The sequence below is a fragment of the Monodelphis domestica genome, chromosome 3 (genome assembly GCF_027887165.1).
Source record: "Monodelphis domestica isolate mMonDom1 chromosome 3, mMonDom1.pri, whole genome shotgun sequence".
Classification (NCBI taxonomy): Eukaryota; Metazoa; Chordata; class Mammalia; order Didelphimorphia; family Didelphidae; genus Monodelphis; species Monodelphis domestica.
The window spans coordinates 7,204,302-7,224,392 of record NC_077229.1 but is presented as its reverse complement, the minus strand read 5'-3'; the positions used below and the strand labels follow the sequence as shown (position 1 = coordinate 7,224,392).

At 43.0% G+C, this 20,091-nt stretch overlaps 1 protein-coding gene across 1 annotated transcript; it reads left to right on the top strand.

Annotated features, from left to right (window-relative positions):
• The first annotated feature begins 2,699 nt into the window (after window positions 1–2,699).
• On the top strand, window positions 2,700–19,138 carry LOC107652076 (zinc finger protein OZF-like). The gene is made up of 4 exons (XM_016432758.2): window positions 2,700–2,918; window positions 5,714–5,840; window positions 11,981–12,076; window positions 14,272–19,138. The coding sequence occupies exons 1-4, from the start codon at window positions 2,886–2,888 to the stop codon at window positions 15,702–15,704; spliced, it is 1,689 nt and encodes a 562-aa protein (XP_016288244.2). The 5' UTR covers window positions 2,700–2,885; the 3' UTR covers window positions 15,705–19,138.
• The last annotated feature ends 953 nt before the right edge of the window (window positions 19,139–20,091 follow it).

Below are 20,091 nucleotides of genomic sequence, written 5' to 3'. Positions count from 1 at the left end.
CCTTCTGGGTCTTCTGGAGCCTACACTCAGCCCTGACTGTGACACAGAAGGTGAAGCTTAAACAAGAAGGGGAACATGGCAGGGGAGAGCTGGGAGAAGGCAGGGATAGTGCTGGGGAGGGACAGGGACAGGGAGGAGGAGGGGAGGCCCAGGAAGCCCCTGCTGGGGGTGGCCCCCTGCCCTGGGAGGTCTGGTCTGAAATGGGGAGTCTGAAGGCCTGAAAGGAGGCCTGAGGGGGAAAGGCCTTCCTGCTAGAGAGGGCAGGAGCCAGGCTTCTGGGGGCAGGGTGGGGGGATTGGGGTGGGGGTGGGGAGGTACCTGCAGGAAAGAGCTCCTCCTGGGCTCCTGGGGGCTGGCAGGCCTAAGAGGGCCCCCCCCAGAGGGTGCTGCCCCCCCCTCCCCTGAGAGCAGGCCCAGCCACCTCCCTGAAGGCCTCCCTTTAGGACTGCCTCCCAGCTCAGCCTGGACAGGCTCAAATCCTGGAAGGAGAGGCTGGCGTTCAGGGAAGGGCCTGGGGGGCCCCCCAACACCCCCATCCCAGGGGAGGGCAGGCCATGCCCAGCCCAGGACTGTATATTCTCTCCTCCTGAGCTCTAGAGACTGCAGAGTGAATTCAGAGCAGCAGTCCCAGGGCCTGAAGCCAGCAAAGGAAGAATCATCCATGGAGAGAAGCCCTTCCAGGGCCTTTAGCCGGGGCTCCATGGCTGCTCCTGCCTTCCTGGCCTCATAACGTTCAGGAGGGGAGTTCTTGCTAATTAAGAGTGATTCATGGGGGAATGAGCCCTGCCCCCCCACCCCCCATTTCACTCCACACAGAGGAAACTGAGGGAAAGGCTGGGGAAGGGCCTTGGCCAGGCTTCCCCCAGGAGGGCAGCCCCGAGTCACGGAATTCCTTGAAGTGAGGACAGGGTTGGCTCCTCCTTTGCTGGGTCCCCTCAAAGGAGCAGCAGGATGTTCAGAAAGATCTCTGGAGGAGGTGAACCTTCGGGAGGCGAGCTTTGGGCCTGGGCCTATGCCTTGGACTGTCCTCTGCCTCAGTTTCCTTCTTTATAAGAAGGTGGGATCCTAATACTACCGCCCCAGGCCCTGGGGAGCAGAGATTCTTGAATTGATCAGTCAGTTAAGTCAATCAATAGACAATGATTAGGCACCTGCTGTGTGTCAGGCTGCAACCTGAAGCAGCCTCTGGTCTCAGAATAATCAGCTGGCTTGGCTGGAAGGGGAAATGGGGGTGGAGGGAGAAGGCTGCAGCCCCCCAGGGTGGGGAACAATTCCTTTATAACCCCTCCCCCACCAAGCCTCTAAGCCCAGGAGCCCAGGCAGGAGGACTCCATTTCCCAGAATGCCTTTGTCATGACATCATGAAGTCTCGGCCCACCCCCGTGCAGGACTCCATTTCCCAGAATGCCGGTTCCCTGACTTCTCACTGGTCTTGGCTCCTCCCCACTGTGGCAGCCTCGGGGCATGCTGGGAACCTTATGTGAATGGTCTCAGCTCCTGGAAGGGTCTCTGCTGTGCTTCTTGGACCTTTGTTGGAAGAGAGGGAGAGGGGAGGGAGTCAGTGTTGGGGGCGGGTCGGAGCTCCTTACTGTGGCAGCTGAGACTTTCTGCTCCCAAACTGCTGGGGCTGGGGAGGTCCCTGGGAGTGTGGGCGAGAGCCTGTGCGCATGTGCAGCAGGCGGGGTGTGGCTGGTGGTCAGCTGGGTTTAAATAGTGTGTTGGGGGAGGGGAGACTGATGAGCATGAGGTCCTGAGGGATCCTAGCGCCACCTCCTCAGGCTTGAATTCATTGATTCTTTAGTCAATCAATCAATCAATCAATCATTGCCTTATTAGATTTCTGAAGTGTTCCAGGCTCCCCCTGGAGGCACTTTTCAGGGTATGGAGAAGTCAGGGCAAGGCTGGAGAGGAAATTCGGGTGGGAAGGAGAAAGCTGGCCCCCTCAATTTCTGTATAGCCCCTCCCCCATCAAGCCTCTAAACCGAGCAACCCAGGCAAGAGACTCCACATTTCCCAGAATGCTAAAGGTATAATGTTACACAAGTCTTGGCCCCACCTCTTGTGGCACCCCAAAGCATTCTGGGAATCTCTTGTGGGCCGTTTCAGCTCACAGTTGTGTTTCTTGGATTTTTCCTGGAGTATTGGACGGGGAGGGCGGAATCAGGGCACAGGCAGGGACCGGGTTCCTCACCTTGTCAGTTAAAACTTTCTGGTCTTAAACTCCTGGGAGGTGAAGAGACCTTCACAGACCACTTCCAGAATTGTCAGCTTGGGAGGGGTGTGATTGCGCATGTGCAAAAGAGAGGCTGGGCTGGAGCCCCCGGGTCCCCCAGAGGAGAGAGAAGGGGCCCTCAGCCCTGGAGCCAGGAGGCAGCTGGGGGAAGGGGGTGCAGTCACAGGGGGCCATACAGGTCAGAACAGGCCAAAGGGAGAAGCAGCCAACATGGGGGTGAGGGGCTCCCGGTGCCCACATGCCATGGGAGGAGCCCTGATCTCCGGCACTTTAGAAATTCCAGCATGCTCTCCCCAACCCCAACTTAATGCCATCTCCCCCTCCAGCACCCCAAATTCCTCAGTAACCCCTCCCCCCCCAGCAGTCTCCCCCAATCCACCCAGTGTAGTTTCTGAATGGAATGAAGCTAAAGATGGCGGCAGAGGGGGCGGGGAGGCTTCTTTCTGGCCAGTCCAAGGCCCTTTCCTGAGGCTCCTTTTGCCCTCCTGTGGGGGAAAGTCTGCAGTGAGGCCAGGGAAGGCCTGGGAGCCCCTTTGAGCCCTCCTCCTTTCTCCTCCCCCCAGGCACACACAAAGGAAGTCTCCCCCCCTCGGGGCTGCCACCCCCTGAAGGAACCCAGGGTGGCCCCAGCAGAGAGCCCGCAGCCAGAGGAATGGCTCCCGGGACCTCGAGGCCCCCCTCCCAGGTGAGTGCAGCCCCTCCTCGGGCCAGGCTGGGATCCAGCAGAACTCAGAGCTGGGTCCCTGCCAGGCCTCCAGGGGCGCCCTCACTGCTTGTGCTCAGGGGGAGATCCAAGGTCCACCCTTGCTACCCCACAAACACTTTGTTCTGGGCTTTCCTGGCCTCCCTAGCCCCTGCCTGGATGAGCCACCCAGGTTCCACCAGTCAGGCCCAGGAGCTCCCATTGCTTCCTCCCACCCCCATGTGACCCCCTCCCTCAGTGGGGTTGGCCTGGGGGTCCCCCAGCTCCAGGGATGGCCCAGGACAAGCTCTGCTCCTGCCCTTCAGGTCCCTGGCTTGGATGGGTCAGTCAGGCCTGCCAGGGGAGCTTCGGAAGGAGTTTGGGGGAGATCAGGTGAGGCACAGCCGGAAAAAGGAGCGTTTTTAGCCCAAGGAAAGGGCTGAGCAATTCATCCATGTTTGTTCCCTCCATGGAGAACACTGTGGGGATCAGAGCCGTCTCTGGGCCCTCGTTCTGAGCTGAAGATCCAAACTAGTTGTGGTCAGTGGAAGCTGCAGGTGGCCCCCGGCCCGCCTGGAGCCAAGATCCCCCAGAGACGTGGGGCAGGTGTTTCCTGGGTGTCTGACAGACCCTTAGCAGAGTCATTACCAGGCTGGAAGGCACAGAGGACGCAGCAAACAGGCATTGGGGTTTGGTCAGAGGGTTGGAACCTTTGATCCCACGTCCTGAGTTCAGCACGAGGTTAAGAGGAGAAAATGGACTGAATCCTCCAGAGCTCTCTGACTGCGGAGGCCACAGGAGGCTCTCTGGGCCACAGACCTCGGGGAGCCTGGAGCTGGCATGAATCTTCCCAGGCTCAAAGGGCCCCTGGATGGGCTGAGCTTGTTTCCTGGATCTCCTCAGGCCAGCGAGTCCCCCTCCATTCCCAGGGATCCCAGCTCCCTCCTGCAGGGCCTTCAGCTTCCCCAGAAGAGGACACACACCTGAGCTGTGATTCATCCCATAGAAATCTTTGATGCCCTGAGTTGCTTTAATGTTCTGATACCCCAAACTCTATCCCTTCCACTGCTGCCGCCCATATTCTGCTCTTATAATGGATGTCTGCTGCAGTTAGTGGCCTACCTGGGCCTCACTCTCCCTAAAATGGTCCTCACGGTGACTTCTCTAAAGGATCCTACGTGATCACGTGGTTCAGGATCAGTGATATGGAGGCGATGAACGATTCCCCCTTGGCCGGCCTACTGGGAAGATCTTCAGAGGAGCCTCGATGAGAATTTCCTCACCCAGAGGGCCATCTGTGTGAAATAGGTGCAATCCAGGACAGGCATTCTCTTACCAGGATACAGAACACAAATACACAACCAATAATAATGTCTGATTACATTACTTTGGAGTCAAATCAATGTTGTGTTTTGTTTCATGGCTGGATGTAATGACTGTGCCAACGTGGCTGATGCCCAACCTTTTTTTTTAGTCTTAGCTTTCCTTTTCCTTTTTTTTTTAAACTTCTTAAAGCATTGAAAATGGCTTCAGCTCCTCATTTATCAATAACAGATCCCACAGGCTCTGGAACGCAGGACATTTCTAATTGAACACATTTTTTAAGACTACCAGCTGCACTTTTCTTATTATTGGGAGTCATAGGGCACTCCTTATGTGTATTATACATTAATGAATATTGTTTTGAGGAATTCCTTTCTAAAAGAACATCCTCCATGGTATACCAACGAATGCTAAAATGTTCATCATGATTGGTCTCCCTCCTGGTAAATAGACATACGACTTGAGCTATGTTTTTAACTTTTAAAATAATTTTCTAAACTGAATCATCCCTTAGTAAAATACCCGGATTGTTGATAAGAGATGTGGCAGGTCATCATGTGAGACAACAATCAAGCCCTGTTATCATCATGGGGGAGGGACAAGCTGTTTTGAGATCAACAGACAACTTTAGCCTGTGCCTCTTGAGAATTCCAATCAGTACACTGTCAGTATCTTTATTTTGAATTAGCTTAATTGCCAAAATATTTTTTAAAGAGATGGAACACCCCTTCTTTTCCTCATCATACTTATTCTTTTTTCCATTTCTCTAAATGTAAAATGACTGAATATACTCCAGTAATAAATGTCATTGATCATAAAACAAAGACAGAATGTTTTGGCTAAGGCACATCATACTCACTTGTTCCCAAAAGTCTCAATTTAACATGAGATTACACTTCTTCCCTTAGCTAGAATCAGAATCTGATCCTGAATAAGGCCTAGGGAATCCTCTTTAGGCTTTCAACTAGATAAGAATATTTCAGACTTTTTAGGAAATTAAGTAGAGAACTCTTTTTCATTGTTTTCTCGTCACTGGTCACTGGTAATATTTCCCCACTAGAATAAGCAGTACATGCTACATTCTCAGAAACTCTTCAAAAAAATATTCTTACCAGATCAACTCTGACACGTGTGATGAGGAGGAATTTCAGATCACCTCTCTTTCTCCTCCACAGAATTTCATACTTCATTCAGCGAGCACTTCCCATCTCCCTGATTCCACAGGGAAAAGCATTTCAGAGTAAGATACCTCTCCAGGTTTTACTCTTCACAACATGATTCTCATTTCAGACACAAAGTGCCTTTGTCAATATTCCATTGGGCTCTGAATGACAGGTCTGTAGTGCTGGCTCTGTAGTCTTCAAGGTTAGGAATTTAGATAAATTCTCTTATATGCTTCAGTTTCCTCCAGTCAGTGGATCAGGGCTGTACCAGATGAAAACTGGGCTCTAAAACTTGTGACTTTGTTGGTTTAGGGGTCAATAACATTCAAGGATGTGGCTGTGGACTTCACCCAGGAAGAGTGGTGCCTATTGGACCATTCTCAGAAAGCCCTGCACCTAGAAGTCATGCTGGAGAATGTGCAGAACCTACTTTCTGTGGGTAAGGACCATTTTCTGTGTTAATTCTAAATCTGTCATTAAGAAAATATCTTTATTCTAAGCCAGGTATACAGGATTTTGAGCCTTTGTCAATGATTAAAAAAGCAGAAGTGCTGATCTCTGCCCAGGATTCTTCTTGTGCCTGTTATGGATAGGTGGGACTTTCCTTTCTTGCCCCTAAAATTGTTTCTCCTCTGTTTTGGATAGCTTCAGGTGAAAATTAAACCAATGTTACAGATATCTATTCCTAGTCTGGCCTCTAATTAGACCTGAATTTTGTGTGCAAATCCTCTGTTTATACTCAGGCAGTTTTTCCTTGAAGATTGGCTTTGAAGGGATCCCTCTATGGGCTGGGTCTGATCTTTAGAAAGGATTCCTTGTTATTAAGTATTAACGGGAGAGGCAAAGCCAGGAAGGCATTGTAGCAGAAGCAAAAGCTGGTCCTGCCCTGAGAATGTCAAAGCAACCTTAAAATATGCCTTTCAATGACTAGAGTCATAGAACGAACATGGATAAGAGTGAGGTGGCTCTCCTGAGAAGGACTTGAAAGTTAGGCAGAAAGTGTCTATTTTGAGGGGTAAGAGAGGAACTGGATTTAAAACTTGCACACAGGAATGCAGACACTCCACCCCCAACTACTGCTCCAGGTTCTAAACTTGGGCACAAGCCAAAATTGAGACTCCAGGAACATTCTTAAGCCTGCTTCATTAGGTCCTCCTACACCAACCCCGTTGAATACAAAGACTTGGCATAAGGCTGTAGTGAGGTCCCAAAGTCACTTGGCCAGTTCAAGCCTGTGGAAAAGCCTGTAGCCCCAGGGCAAAGTAGCTCCCATTTCTCTCAGCCCAACAAGGCATCAGCAGTTTCTAGAGCTGACTAAATCCCCAACTTTGAGAGGTCTCAGCCCACAGGCCATGGTACTGTAACTTTTAAAATGGTTGATGGCCTTAAATTGTGGCAGTTAAAAGAGTTAAGGTCATAAACTGTTATAATTAAAATGGTTGAGGTTGTAAACTGTAGTGAGTTAAAATGGTGGAAGATATAAATTGTGATAGATATAAGAGAGGGTGAGTAAATTTGACCTCAGAAAATATGTTTCACTACAGTGTCTTGGTTTTTAAATCAAATATAAGGTGGTCGCCAGGGAATATATTCCCAAATTATGAATATGCCCAAATCAGCTGGGTTTTATAGAGAATTTAATTAATAATACAATGAGTAATCAAAGAAAAAGATAAAGAGTAAGAAAGGAATAAGTATGAAGGGCCTTAAGCCAACATGGCCTAGACCTGAGTCTTAAGAGAGAGAATCAGTCAGTTCTTTATCACTCATCACAAAATTTGTCTTAAGCAAGGGTGTCTGGGGAACAGAGTCTCCCCAGAGGGAGTTCCAGCCAGAGTCAGCCTCCCAAGGGACTTCTTCTCAAGAGATCTTCAAAGGGCCTCCTCCAAAAGGATCTATCTCCAAGGATTTAAGGATCTATCTCCAAGGATCTCTTGCTCAAGAGATTTCTTTTCTTACATAGGGGTTTTTTTCCTATGTCACCTCCCCTAAGTTCTTCCATCTACCAATCACCGTAGATGTTTTCTAAAAGACAGCCCATCTGAATTCCAGCTAAGTCGACTAATCCCCTCAGTAAGTCTGAACCAGAGAAAACACAGCTGAATCGACTAATCCCATCAAGAGAAAACCTGCCCAACCTTTATAGGTACCTAGCATCTCATTGTATCAATTCTAAAAACAGGCATGGCTCAAAGAACTCCCTGCCTCATCATAAGCATGGGTCCAAGAACTTTCATTGTTTAGCAAGGAGTTTTCTCCCCTAAAGCAGTCTTAAGTATGGGTGGAGTAGAGGTCCTCCCATTTCTGATCCTGGCGAGTTCTCACATCAAAATGGGGAATGTTTCCCAGTAGGGAGTTTGTTCCAATGGAGGATTCCTCAATGTGGAAATTTTTAACATTCACAAGTCTGAGAAATTTCAAGATTTACAGTACCACCTTGGAAGACATACAAGTTGCAGAAAACCATAATTATAGCTGAGGGGAACAACAAGGAAAAACTGATGTTTAAGAGAATGCCCCTCTACCCTAGGAACTGAGATAGAAGTCAAAGTGGGGAAAAAAAGAGTCTGGGAAAATGAGCAAACAGCAAAAGAAACATCTACCCATGGAAAATGTCTATGGAGGCAAAGAAGAACAAGGCTTAGACTGAGGAGGCGATTGGGATAGCCCCCACATGCAAAATTTAAAATAATAATGGGAATTGGTCTCACTTACTGGAAGAGTTCAAAAAGGAATTCAAAAATCAAATGAGAGAAGTGGAAGGAAAATGGGGAAAAGAAATGAAAGGAATGTGAAAAGAAAATAAATACTGAAAAAGCCAAATTGACAGTGGCAAAAGAAGCAGAAAAAGAAGAGTACCAGGAAAACTAAAATGGACCAAATGGAAAAGGAGAATCAAAAGGTCATGGAAGAAAATCATTCTTTTAAAATTAGAATTGGGCATATAGAAGCCAGTGACTTCTTCAGATATCAAGAAACAATAAAACAAAATGAAAATAATCTTAAAAATAGGAGAAAATATGAAATATCTGATGAAAAGCAAATGACTTGGAAAATAGATCCAAGAAAGGAAATCTAAAATTTACTAGACTATATTTTTAAAATCCTAGATGTTATAAGAAATTATCAAAGAAAACTGTGTTGATTGTTTTTGAATCCTAGGTTAAAAGAGAAATTGAAAGAATCCACAGATCACTTCTTGCAATAAATCCCCAAATGACAACTCCCAGGAATATTATAGCCAGATAGAAGAAATTTCCTGCTAAGGAGAAAGTACTACTCTAAGGTAGAAAGAAACAATGCAAATATCATGGAGACCTTATTTTGATTACATAGGATTTGGGAGTTTCTACTTGAAATATGATACTCTTGATGGCAAGAAAAAGGGATTTACAACCATGAATCATCCATCCATCAAGACTCACTATATTCTTTCAGGAAGAAAAATAATTATTTAATAACAAGGGATTTCCAAGCATTCTTAATGAAAGGGGCAGAGCAATTCAAGAGAAGCATAAAAAGGTAAATAAGAAAGAGAAAATTTACAGACTCAATAAAGTCAAATTGTTTCTATGACTAGTAGAAAAATGATATTTTTAACTCTTAAAATAGCTCTCTTTATCACAGTAATTAGAAGAAGTATACATGGACAGAGGGCATGGTACTAAAGTGTTTGGGAAGATATGCAAAAAAAAATCAAGGTATGAAAAAGAGGATAGCACTGAGAGAAAAAGAATAAAGAAGTAATATGGGGTAAATTGTATTAAATAAAGAGACATGGGAAGGAAAACTATTACAGTGGAAAGGAAAATGAAGGTGGTAGCAGGTAAAAACATTCCCATGAGGAATAATGGACTCATTGAGTTACAGAATCTTATCTTACTCTATAAAGTTATTGAAAGAGAATGAAAAAGGTAATGAGGGAGGTGAATAGTATAAGAGAGGTGGAATAGGAGGAGTGATTAAAAGGCCTATTGAGAAATAGGAGGAGAATAAGAAGGGTGGTGTGTAAGGCTTAAAATTGGGATTTTTGACTCAATAAGAGTTATAAAATAATATTGTTGTTGTGGATTTTAAAATATTATAGGTTAAGTCAAAATGACTTTTAGCAGCTTTTATTTACAATGTAAAGATTAAAATTTAGGAATATGGGGAGACTGAGGCAGGTAGAAATTAGTTTCTCTCTGCAAGGAGTATTATATTTTTTAGAGGTTTATTAAAGGTTAAAGATTAAAGAATATACAAGTAAGAAACATGTGCCTAGGCCAGAGGCCTAGACAAAATAACCTCACATCACTCAAGAGACGGGTCTGTTCCAAAATGGAAGTCCAAAAAAAGAGAACCCAGAAACCTTTGCCACCAGCTTAAATCCTTCCTTGATCTCGGCCCACCTCAGAATTCCCGTGAGATTACAAAGCATTTTGGGGAAGTGGAGCAAAGGCTTGTGGGGATTGTAGTCCTGTATTCCAGTCTATTTTTTACAACAAAGAGGTGGAAAGAATGAAAGTGGGAAATGTAGATAAGGAGACAGAGTGTTAACAAGCTTACTAGTCCTAAAAGCTTCTCTGGTGAAGTGAAGTCTGGTTCAGCACCCCAGCAGGAGGCTTCCCCAGGTCTCAATCTCTGAGTAGAGTCTTCAACCAGAAATCCACCAGTGCAGCCTCCTCTATATCCAGAGACATTCATCCAGCAAAGGGATGCAGGATCCAGGGAAAGAGTCTCCTCCAAAGCCAAGATGGGAATCATTCCAAATGCCAGGAAAAGATTGGTCCAAGGCCCCTGCTGGTCTTTTCTCTTATGCACCTTTTCCACATCACTTCCTATCTTTCCCCTTCTTTACAGAAACCAATTGCAGTCTTTCAATTTGCTTAGTCCTATCCAGGGCTGGGCAGTCCCCTTTGGAGGTGAGTTTTTCACTTGTGAACTCTCTTGCTTAAGTGTTAAGAAAGAATGCTTTGAGTTCTTGGTTGATTGAGTTAAAGGTTGCTGATGGATGTTGTAGCAGTCCATCCCTAGCTATGGGCAAGGGAGACAGTATGTACAGATTGTCTTAGAAGAGAACATGCTCAGTCTTGCACATGGCTGGGAAGGCCTCTGACCCTTGACCCCAACTTCCCACAGGTTAGGCGGGAAAACAGGTTTCTTTGTGCTCACCTGGCTAAGAGAAACCACACCTATACCTTGTCGATAACCAATGATAATCATCCCTATGTATTGTGTATATTTACATATCAAAGAGATTAAATACAGCCGCAGCAAGCTCCACCTTCTCTCTTCTGCTCTTCCCTCTCTTCCTCACTTGGATCTCAGCTCCCTCTGATGTTTGTCCTTGCTTTAATCCTTATCTATCTCTCTCACCTGGGACCTGGCCTTCGGCCAGGCACTTTCTTTTCTCTATCATCTCTCCGACCTGTGTGGTATTAAGTTTGGATCACTGGATGGGTACAAGCCTTCTGAGTAGTCCACTGGAGTATTACTGTGGCTCATTGATAATTAATAAGGCCTGGATTTCTGACTCATTCTTGCCACCTCATATCTATAATTTGGCTCCGCCATCCCCCTCATGGTATCCAAAACTTCTATCCTTCCTCTATCTTCCTACCTTAAAGCTTCTCTCCCCTCGGGAAGCTTTAGATGTCATCAAAATAGACAAAGAGATCATTCTATCTTCACAGGTGGTAGGCAGGGAAAAAATAAGGGAGGGAAATGAGGGTAGTGATTAAAAGGGAACTATGTGGACAGACAGTGAAAGGAGAAAGTGTAGGATTAAAAGACAAAAACAAAGATGAAGGGGAATACAGAGATGGTAATCATAACTGCAATTGTAAATGAAATGAACTAACCCATTACATGAAAATAGATAACAGAGTGGATTAAAAACATGAATCCTGTGAGATATTTTTTACAAGAAACATATTTGACATACACAAGTACACATATTGAGAGTAAGGTCAGGGGATTATTTCCATAATAATATGGGAATAAAATTTCTTGAAGTATAATACTAAAGCTCACAGATCCTCATTTTGCTTAGTCTAACAAGTTTATCCTTATTCCTACTTTATTCTTCCCTGAAATCCCAGGCCACTGGATAGGAATAGAAAGGAAGTGAATAAGCATTTCAAATTACCTGCTCTTTGTCCTATATTGGGTAATGAGTTCTCATAATTATCATTTTACAACCTCCCTGTGAATTTGATAGTCTTATTGTCCTAAATTCATAGTTGAAGCAAACTGAGGGATATAACTTGCCCAGGGGCATCCACATGTCATCTCTTTGAGGTTGTATTAAATTTGCTTTTGTTGACTCCAATTCTGATCTCTTACCCCTTCACTACCAGCTGCCTTTAATTTCTACATAATGGAGGTTGTACATTGTGCCTATCCTTCTATTACAAGAGGTAAATGAAGATGGAATTTTCTAATTGCAAATGGTTTCCATGATCTCTCTCCTGCAAATGTCCCAACAGTGAATTCTACAAATATCAATCTGTGGTCCTTACTTGCATGCCCCCTTTCTTTAAAAGGATCATATTTTTTATTTTTCTCTCCTGATCCTTCCTTCTTTCTTATGCCCAGGGCTTCCAGTTCCTATAGAAAATTTTATCTCCTGCTTTCAGCAAGGGAAAGCACCATGGCTGCTAGAGCAAAAAGGCCCAAGGAGCTCCTGTCCAGGTGAGTGAGTTGAAAGCAGATGTATAAGGACTGTCATCTCAAAAGACTTTTTTTTTTTAAACCCTAACCTTCCGTCTTGGAGTCAATACTATGTATTTGCTCCAAGGCAGGAGAAGGGATAGGCAATGGGGGTAAAGTGACTTGCCCAGGGTCACACAGCTAGGAAATATCTGAGGCCAGATTTGAACCTAGGACCTACTGTCTCTAGGCCTGGCTCTCAATCTACTGAGCTACCCAGCTGGCCCCTCAAAAGACTTTTATCTGTTGTGGCTAAGGCAGTGTTAGACTTGGGGTCTGGCAGACCAACACTGAATCATGCTGTTCATTTCATAAGAAATGGATGATAGCCTCAATTTGGGCACGAGACATAATTTATTACCATAAATCTACCGATTATAAAATTGGATGAATCTTTAATATGTCTTCCCTTAATGACATTCAATCCTTGCATCTGTAGGGAAAATAAAACTTATATTCCATTTTGAAAATTGCTGCTTGAGAGTTAAAAAGAGTGATGATGTTTCTCTGCTTGTCATACAAAATTTATCAAGACTGCTCCTGTGATACTGCATCCAAAATTATGAGAATAGAATATCTGGAAGGTTACCTGACATTCACAAAATTATAAGAATAATTGAGGAGTAACTTTTTAGTAAAGATAGAAAGTGCAATGGAGAAAAATTGCACAATACTGTGGACAAAGTAGGCTCAGGCACTGGGTTTGAGTTGTAGTCTAGCTGCAAGGAAGTTGTTCAGTTCATTCCTCCATTTTTATTAATAACATGAGGTGCAAAGTATGAAGAGAATCTTGGGCCTGCCTGTGTCAGAGGTCCATTGTTAGGTTTCATTGTAATTATTGTAAATCTTGAAATCTCTCAGACTTGTGAATGTTAAAAATTTTCCCATCAGGGAATTCTTAATTGGAACAAATTCCCTACTGAGAAACATTCCCCATTTTGATGTGAGAACTCGTCAGGATCAGAAACGAGAGGACCTCTATTCCACCCGTACTTAAGACTGCTTTAGGGCAGAAAACTCCTTGCTAAACAAAGAAAGTACTTGGATCCATACTTATGGTGGGGCAAGGAGTTCTTTGAGCCAGGCCTGTTTTTAGAATTGATACAATAAGATGCTAGGTACCTAAAAGGGTCAGGCAAGTTTTGTCTTAATGAGATTAGTTGACTCAGCTGTGTTTTCACTGGTTCAGACTTACTGAGGAGATTTGTTGACTTAGCAGGAATTCAGATGGGCAGTCCTTTGGGAAGCGTCTACAGTGATTGGTGGATGTAGGGACTTAGGGGAGGTGACATGGGAGAAAAACCCCTATATAAGAAAAAGCAGAATCTCTTGAGGAGATCCTTTTGGAGAAATCCTTTTGGAGGATCTCTGATGAGGATCGCTTGGGAAGAATCTCTTGAGAGAGGCTCTGGAGAAGGGAAGCTCTTGGAGGACAATCTCTAAGGAGGTCTCGCTGGAGCTCCTCTAAGGGGACTCTGTCCCTCTGGAGGCTCTGGAGAGAGGCCCTTTGGAACAGTCTATGGCTGGAAGGCTCTCTGGTGAAGTCAGCTGAGATGGAGCTGGCCTGGTGTCACTAGAATCCTTGTTTAGGCAGACCTTGTGGTGAGTGTTAAAAGACTGACTGACTGATTCTCTCTCTTAAGACTCAGGTCTAGGCCATATTGGCTTGAGGCCCTTCATAATTATTCCTTTCCTACTCTTTCTCCAATTCCTCATTATATTATTAATTAAAAATCTCTATAAAACCCAGTTGACTTGGGTATTTGCATAATTGGGAATATTTCCCTGGCGACCACCTTATATTTGATTTAAAACCAAGACACTGTAGTGAAACATATTTTCTGTGGTCAAATTTACTCACCCTCTCTTATATCTATCACAATTTATATCTTCCACCATTTTAACTCACTACAGTTTAAGACCTCAACCAATTTAAATCTCACATTATATGAGAAGCCCTTTCTAAAATCATCCATTTTGCAGAGATGGCCCAATGGTCTATCCAAAGAGTAGTTCTGCTTGTTTGAGTTTGAAAACTCCCTTTTCACCTGGGGAAATAGAATAAAATCAGTTTACTTTCTGACAACAGAGGAAAGAACTTATATTGTTCTCTGTGTGTGTGTGTGTGTGTGTGTCCTCCTTCCTTCTGTGTTTATATCATTATTTGTTTTCTTCAGAAACAGAGACTAATTTTGAAGTGAAGGAGTTGTCTAGAAAGGTGAACCTTATTATTGAAGGATCTGGCCCCCAAGGATACATTAATGAGAATCCTCATGACTTCTTTTTGAGAGAAATCTGTGACTCTACTATCAAGGTAAATCAAAATCCAAAGAGTGAAAGTGAATTTGATGAAACTGTAGAGAAATTCACCCAATATTCAGTCCTACCTCAATATATGAAATTGACCTCAGGAAATGACTATTGTCAGGAAAGTGAATATAGGAAATGCATTCATGAAGAAGTAGGATTTGTTCTGTCATCTGAGACAGCTGAAATGCCCATGTATGAAGGTAATGTAGGAGGAATGGCCTTGGGCTATAGTTTAGACCTCATTAGACATCCAAAAAATAAACACAGCGAGATGGTTTCTGTAAGTGATAAAGGTAGGAGACCTTTCAGTCAAAACTCTGAGCTTCCTTCATGTCAGAGAATCCACACTGGAGAGAAACCTTTTGAATGTAAACAATGTGGAAAGGCTGTCACATGGAGGGCCTCTATTGCTGCACATCAGAGCATCCACACTGGAGAAAAAATGTATGAATGTAAACAGTGTGGGAAGCCTTTTATACAGATTGGCCATCTTGCCAGACATCAGACAATCCACTCTCCAGAGAAACCTTTTAAATGTAAACACTGTGGAAAGGTTTTCACACAGAGGGGCAGTCTTGCTGCACATCAGAGTGTCCACACTGGAGAGAAACCTTATGCATGTAAACAATGTGGAAAGGCTTTCACATGGAGGGCCTCTCTTGCTGCACATCAGAGCATCCACACTGGAGAGAAACCTTATGAATGTAAACAGTGTGGAAAGGCTTTCAGACAGAGGGCCACTCTTGATGCACATCAGAGAATCCACACTGGAGAGAAACCTTATGAATGTAAAAACTGTGGAAAGGCTTTTACAATTAGAGACTCTCTTACTGCACATCAGAGAATCCACACTGGAGAGAAACCTTATGAATGTAAACAGTGTGGAAAGGCTTTCAAAGAGAGGGGCCATCTTGCTAAACATCAAAGAATCCACACTGGAGAGAAACCTTATGAATGTAAACACTGTGGAAAGGCTTTCACACAGAGGGGTCATCTTGCCAGACATCAGACAATCCACTCTGGAGAGAAACCTTTTGAATGTAAACATTGTGGAAAGCTTTTTACACAAAGGGGCAGTCTTGCTACACATCAGAGCATCCACACTGGAGAGAAACCTTATGAATGTAAACACTGTGGAAAGGCTTTCAAACAGAGGGGCCATCTTGCCAGACATCAGACTATCCACACTGGAGAGAAACCTTATGAATGCAAACACTGTGGAAAGGCTTTCACACGGAGAGACTCTCTTGCTGCACATCAGAGCACCCACTTTGGAGAGAAACTTTATCGTATGGGATAAAATCATGCTTTATTCCCCAGCATGCATTAATTAGTATTAGTAATCTTTGATTGGCAACTTCCTATAGAAAATTAGTGAAAGTTTGGTGCCCTCCAGAAGGGAGATACTAATTCCTCCTTATAGAGAGTAGAGAAATCCCCCTCCCCAGCAGCTTTTTATATATACATAAATATATACCTTCAATTCACTCTTTTCTAATGTGGCCATAAACTTCCATTTTAAAAAATTATTGTAGATTAAGTGGTTAGATTCTAATTGTGTGAAGGAGATCATGGAGTGGATTGGGTCAGGATAGAATGGCATCAGGAAAAAGGCAGCAATAGAGTCAAGAAATTAGGAAACAGGGGTCAAGGCAGATGTCCCCTATATGGCACCATGGGGTGCCCCTCTAGGAGGCCTAGGCAAAATAGAAAGCCATAGTTAGCTCTTGAGACTTGATGAGTGAGGGTTAGTGGGAAGAAAAAAAGTTTGATAAACTGAGGGAAGAGCAGATTTCACTCTCTTCTCTTTCAATTTTGTTGCTTGCAGGAATTTCCTGTGAGCTTGGCTAGGGAGCCCTAATGGCAGAGACAGAATAGCAAGCTAAATGGAGCAACCAGGAAAGTAACTTATATATCTCTCCTCTTTTCCCCTCCTTTTGGAGGCCCCAAGACACAATGGGCAGCCACGAGGCCACTGCTCACCTGCCACCCTGGCATCCCCACTATGGGCTTTTCTCCAAGCACTGCTCCCTCGTCCTTGGAGAACCTGCTTTCTTACTTAGAATCCCACAAGCTAGTGCACCTGCCACATACTTACTAACAATAAAAATGCAGGCAATTTAAAAATAAATAATGAAATTAAACATAATTAAAAAAACAAAAATTTATAAAATTTAAAAATCAAATAAAACCAACTTGAACAATATAAAATAAAGTAAAATAATCTATATACATGCAAATTTAATTCATTTGGTACATCCGTTCTGTAATCCATTATTTCAAAAGTGATTGCCTTTCATTTTTTTCTTATTTTCCCCTAACACCAAAGTCCAGTTTTCTTGCCTTTTAAAGGAAATAAGTATGCATTTTTTAGAGTATTGGAAATGGTTTAGAGTTCTTTAATTATTTGATTTTGTACAATTCACTGCTGAGCCCTAGGCTCAGTTCCACATAACTGCTGAGGTGACCATAATGCTAAACTGCCCCCCTCAAGTTGGGGTTACTTTTTTGTAGCCGCAACAGCCATAGCAGGAGCCCCAAACAGATAGGGAAGAAAGACTAGGGTTTTTTCTAAATTTAGGGAACAAAAACAGTAGCTTCTTTCCAGATAATCCACTAATAATCCCCCATTCTTAGGACTATTACTATGAAGAAGCCATGTTCCTCCAGGTTTGCCATTATATAAATTACTAAGTGATTTGGATGAACCAGGATTTCCCAAGGAGCACTGGATATCAAGGAAGGAGACAAAGAGGTTGTGTGAAACCTGAACATTGAAGTTTTACCTGGCCCCACTTTGACTCTTTTATCTTTAAATTCTAAAAGAACTGAAATCAATTATTGGCAGCAAGGTTTCTAGAGAATATTCCAACTCATGGCTATAGGCATATCGCCTTGATGATTCAACCAAGGCATGTATTACCAATAAACTCTTGGTTAAATCTGAAAAGATTGACACCCTGGCTTCTTCCCAGCTTACCTGCCATGAGGCTACTTCTTATTTTGATCCAGGTCATCTTGACTGCTTCAGCACTTCCCCCTAACATGCCCCTCTCACCTCCCAGCTCACCTTTGATACCATTTCTCTGGCCCCCCTCACTGGCTAACTTGTGCCCTGCCCATGCTTACTCTAGCTGTGCCGAGCCTCTACCTTGCTCTGCCCACCTTTTCTGTTGCCTTGCCCAGCTATTCCCTCCCCCTGTCTTCCCCTTGCCTAGCTTCCCCCCTCCCTCTCTCTTTTCCTTCCCTACCTACCAAACACCTCTTCCCCCTTGGACATCTCTCACAACATCTCCTCCACCTTCCCCCACCACACCCTCACATTGTGCTCAGTCTCCACTCAAACAATGAGCTTGGCTCCATCCAATAGTAGATGTTCCCACTATTGTTAGGTATATAATACATATTTTTAAATAATGGTGTTGCAAGGTTTTTACATAGTAACTAAGTTGAATTTGAATTATCATCTTTAGGTAGTTTTGTTTCTGTAAAAGTATAGGTACAAGTGTATTATTTTGCTATTGTAAATATCTGTAACTGTAATTATCTGTATGAAATGTGTGACTTGCATTTTGCAAGATGTTTTACTTTCTTCTTCCTGTTTACTTTTCCTCTTTTCAGTATAGAATATAGAATAAGAATAGGTAGGTTAAATGATTCATTGGGGAGATAGGTCTCCCAATAAATCACAGGGGGAATGTTGTGATAAGGATTCATTTAGTTTTGTTAAGAGCTGGTTTTAGGTCAGAAAAAGGGTTTGTGACTTTTCCACAGTCCACTTTCTTAAGGGGACAAACAGAGTTTACTGTGGCCTCTTTAAGAAGCCTTTCTTAAAAAGGAGCTTGCTTGGAAGTTAAGTTCCTGTTTCTTGGCCATCCTCTGGAGAGGAAGTTGCTGAGTTTTTTCTCTGACAGCAAAAGAAGCTATTTAGTGACTTTAGGTACTATTTATTTGAGAATTGGATACTAAACTGAGAAAGAGTATTTACTGAGCTTTTCCCCTCTGAACCAGAGGAAGAGCTGAAGAGCAGTTGTTTTTTGTTTTTTGTTTTTATCACTGAGGTGAGAGTTGTGTTAGAAGTGAAGGGAGACTAACTGGCAGAGGCCTGGTTCTTCTGTGACTTCTAGAGAGAGAGAAAAACTGCTTTAACTTCTCTCTGGAGATTACATATTACTTAAGGAGTTTATAGCATAGCTTAAGTTAGACAGAAATATTATTTAAGGTAGCTTAGAGTAGTTTGTTAGGCCTGTTCACAGGCAAGAAGAAAATCTGTGAGAAGTAAGATTTGGGGAGAATTTATTTTTATATTATAGAATAAGGTTAGAGATTCCCTGTCATTTCTATTCTATTTTCTAACTCTAAAGTTTCCACCTCCTATATCCTATCCCTATCTCAACTTGGAAATAAATTAGAGTTGTATTCAACTGTTTCCTGGCCTTCTATCCAAATAGAATAGTTCAAATAGTTCAACTTCAAGTAGTTCAACCCTAACAGCTTTAGTTACTTATCAATGTTCAATAGTTATAACAGCTTATCAATAATAGTTTGAGTTTCAACATACCAGCTATTATTTACTTATAACACCACTTAGTATAGACAAGGGGATTAGTAAATATTAGATATCAAACACCCTTTTCTCCACAAGATATTGAGGGATTCAGTGAGAAAACTCCTGCCTTTGATAAGGCACCTATGGTGGTGATTAAAAAGTTTGAAAGTATATTTAGCACATATAACCTAAGTTGGGCATATGTTACAAAATTGCCTCATGCTCTCTTAATGGAAGGGGAGAGGTACATAGTCCTTTCCATCCTGAACTGGTCCCAAAATATTTCCCATTACAATGAATTATCCCATTTTTGTTAGACTAAAAAGGTGGTAAAATGAGGTAATTTGACCTTACATCTTGGTTTATTTGTGTTTGTCTTGTTTTTTAACACCCTTCCCTTCCATTTTAGAATCAATTTGTGTGTAGTGATTGCAAGGGAGAAAAAGAATGAGGGTTAGACAATGAGATTTCAGTACCTTGCCCAGGATGACACAGCTAGCAAGTGTCAGAGGGCAGATTTGAACCCAGGACCTCCCACCTGTAAGCCTGACTCAAATCCCTTAGCTTCCTAACTGCCTTCTTTTAAAAATTATTTTTATTTTATTTTATTATTTTTACTTTATTTTAAGGGATCTCTCATAAACTGGAAAAATCTGTAAGTATCATTAAAAACAAAACACAAAAATAAATTTAAAACACCAATAAAATTGAAAGTATAAAAAAAGAAATGCAAGTAATCTATTTTACATTGAGATAGACATAAATAATTGTAATTCAAAAGATGCATCATCTCAAAAGTAAGAATAACAACTTCATTAATGCAAAATGTACCTATTAACAGGGGTCTAATGACCAAAAGGGAGATAGAATCTGCCTTTGGAGAGGCAGTATAGTGTAGGAGGTAAGAAATCAGCCCCAATTCCAAAAAGAGCTAAGTTCAAGTCTCACCTTTAATGCATCCTGGCTGTGAAACCTTGGGCAAATAATATACCATTTCAATGTCCTTGAAAATTCTCTTGAGATTATGAGTTTCAGATAGAGGTGTAGAAGGAGTTTCTTTATGGAAAATTCCCCACATAAATGAAATCACAGTAGGTCCTAACCAAAATTAATAAATAAGCCACCAACACAAAGAGGA

Bases quoted from the DNA above. Each gene is read 5' to 3' on its own strand.
- LOC107652076 (XM_016432758.2), top strand. From the start codon at position 2,886: ATGGCTCCCGGGACCTCGAGGCCCCCCTCCCAG. The intron at 2,919-5,713 runs GTGAGTGCAGCC...TTGTTGGTTTAG, and splicing joins CCTCGAGGCCCCCCTCCCAG to GGGTCAATAACATTCAAGGA. The intron at 12,077-14,271 runs GTGAGTGAGTTG...TGTTTTCTTCAG, and splicing joins CCCAAGGAGCTCCTGTCCAG to AAACAGAGACTAATTTTGAA.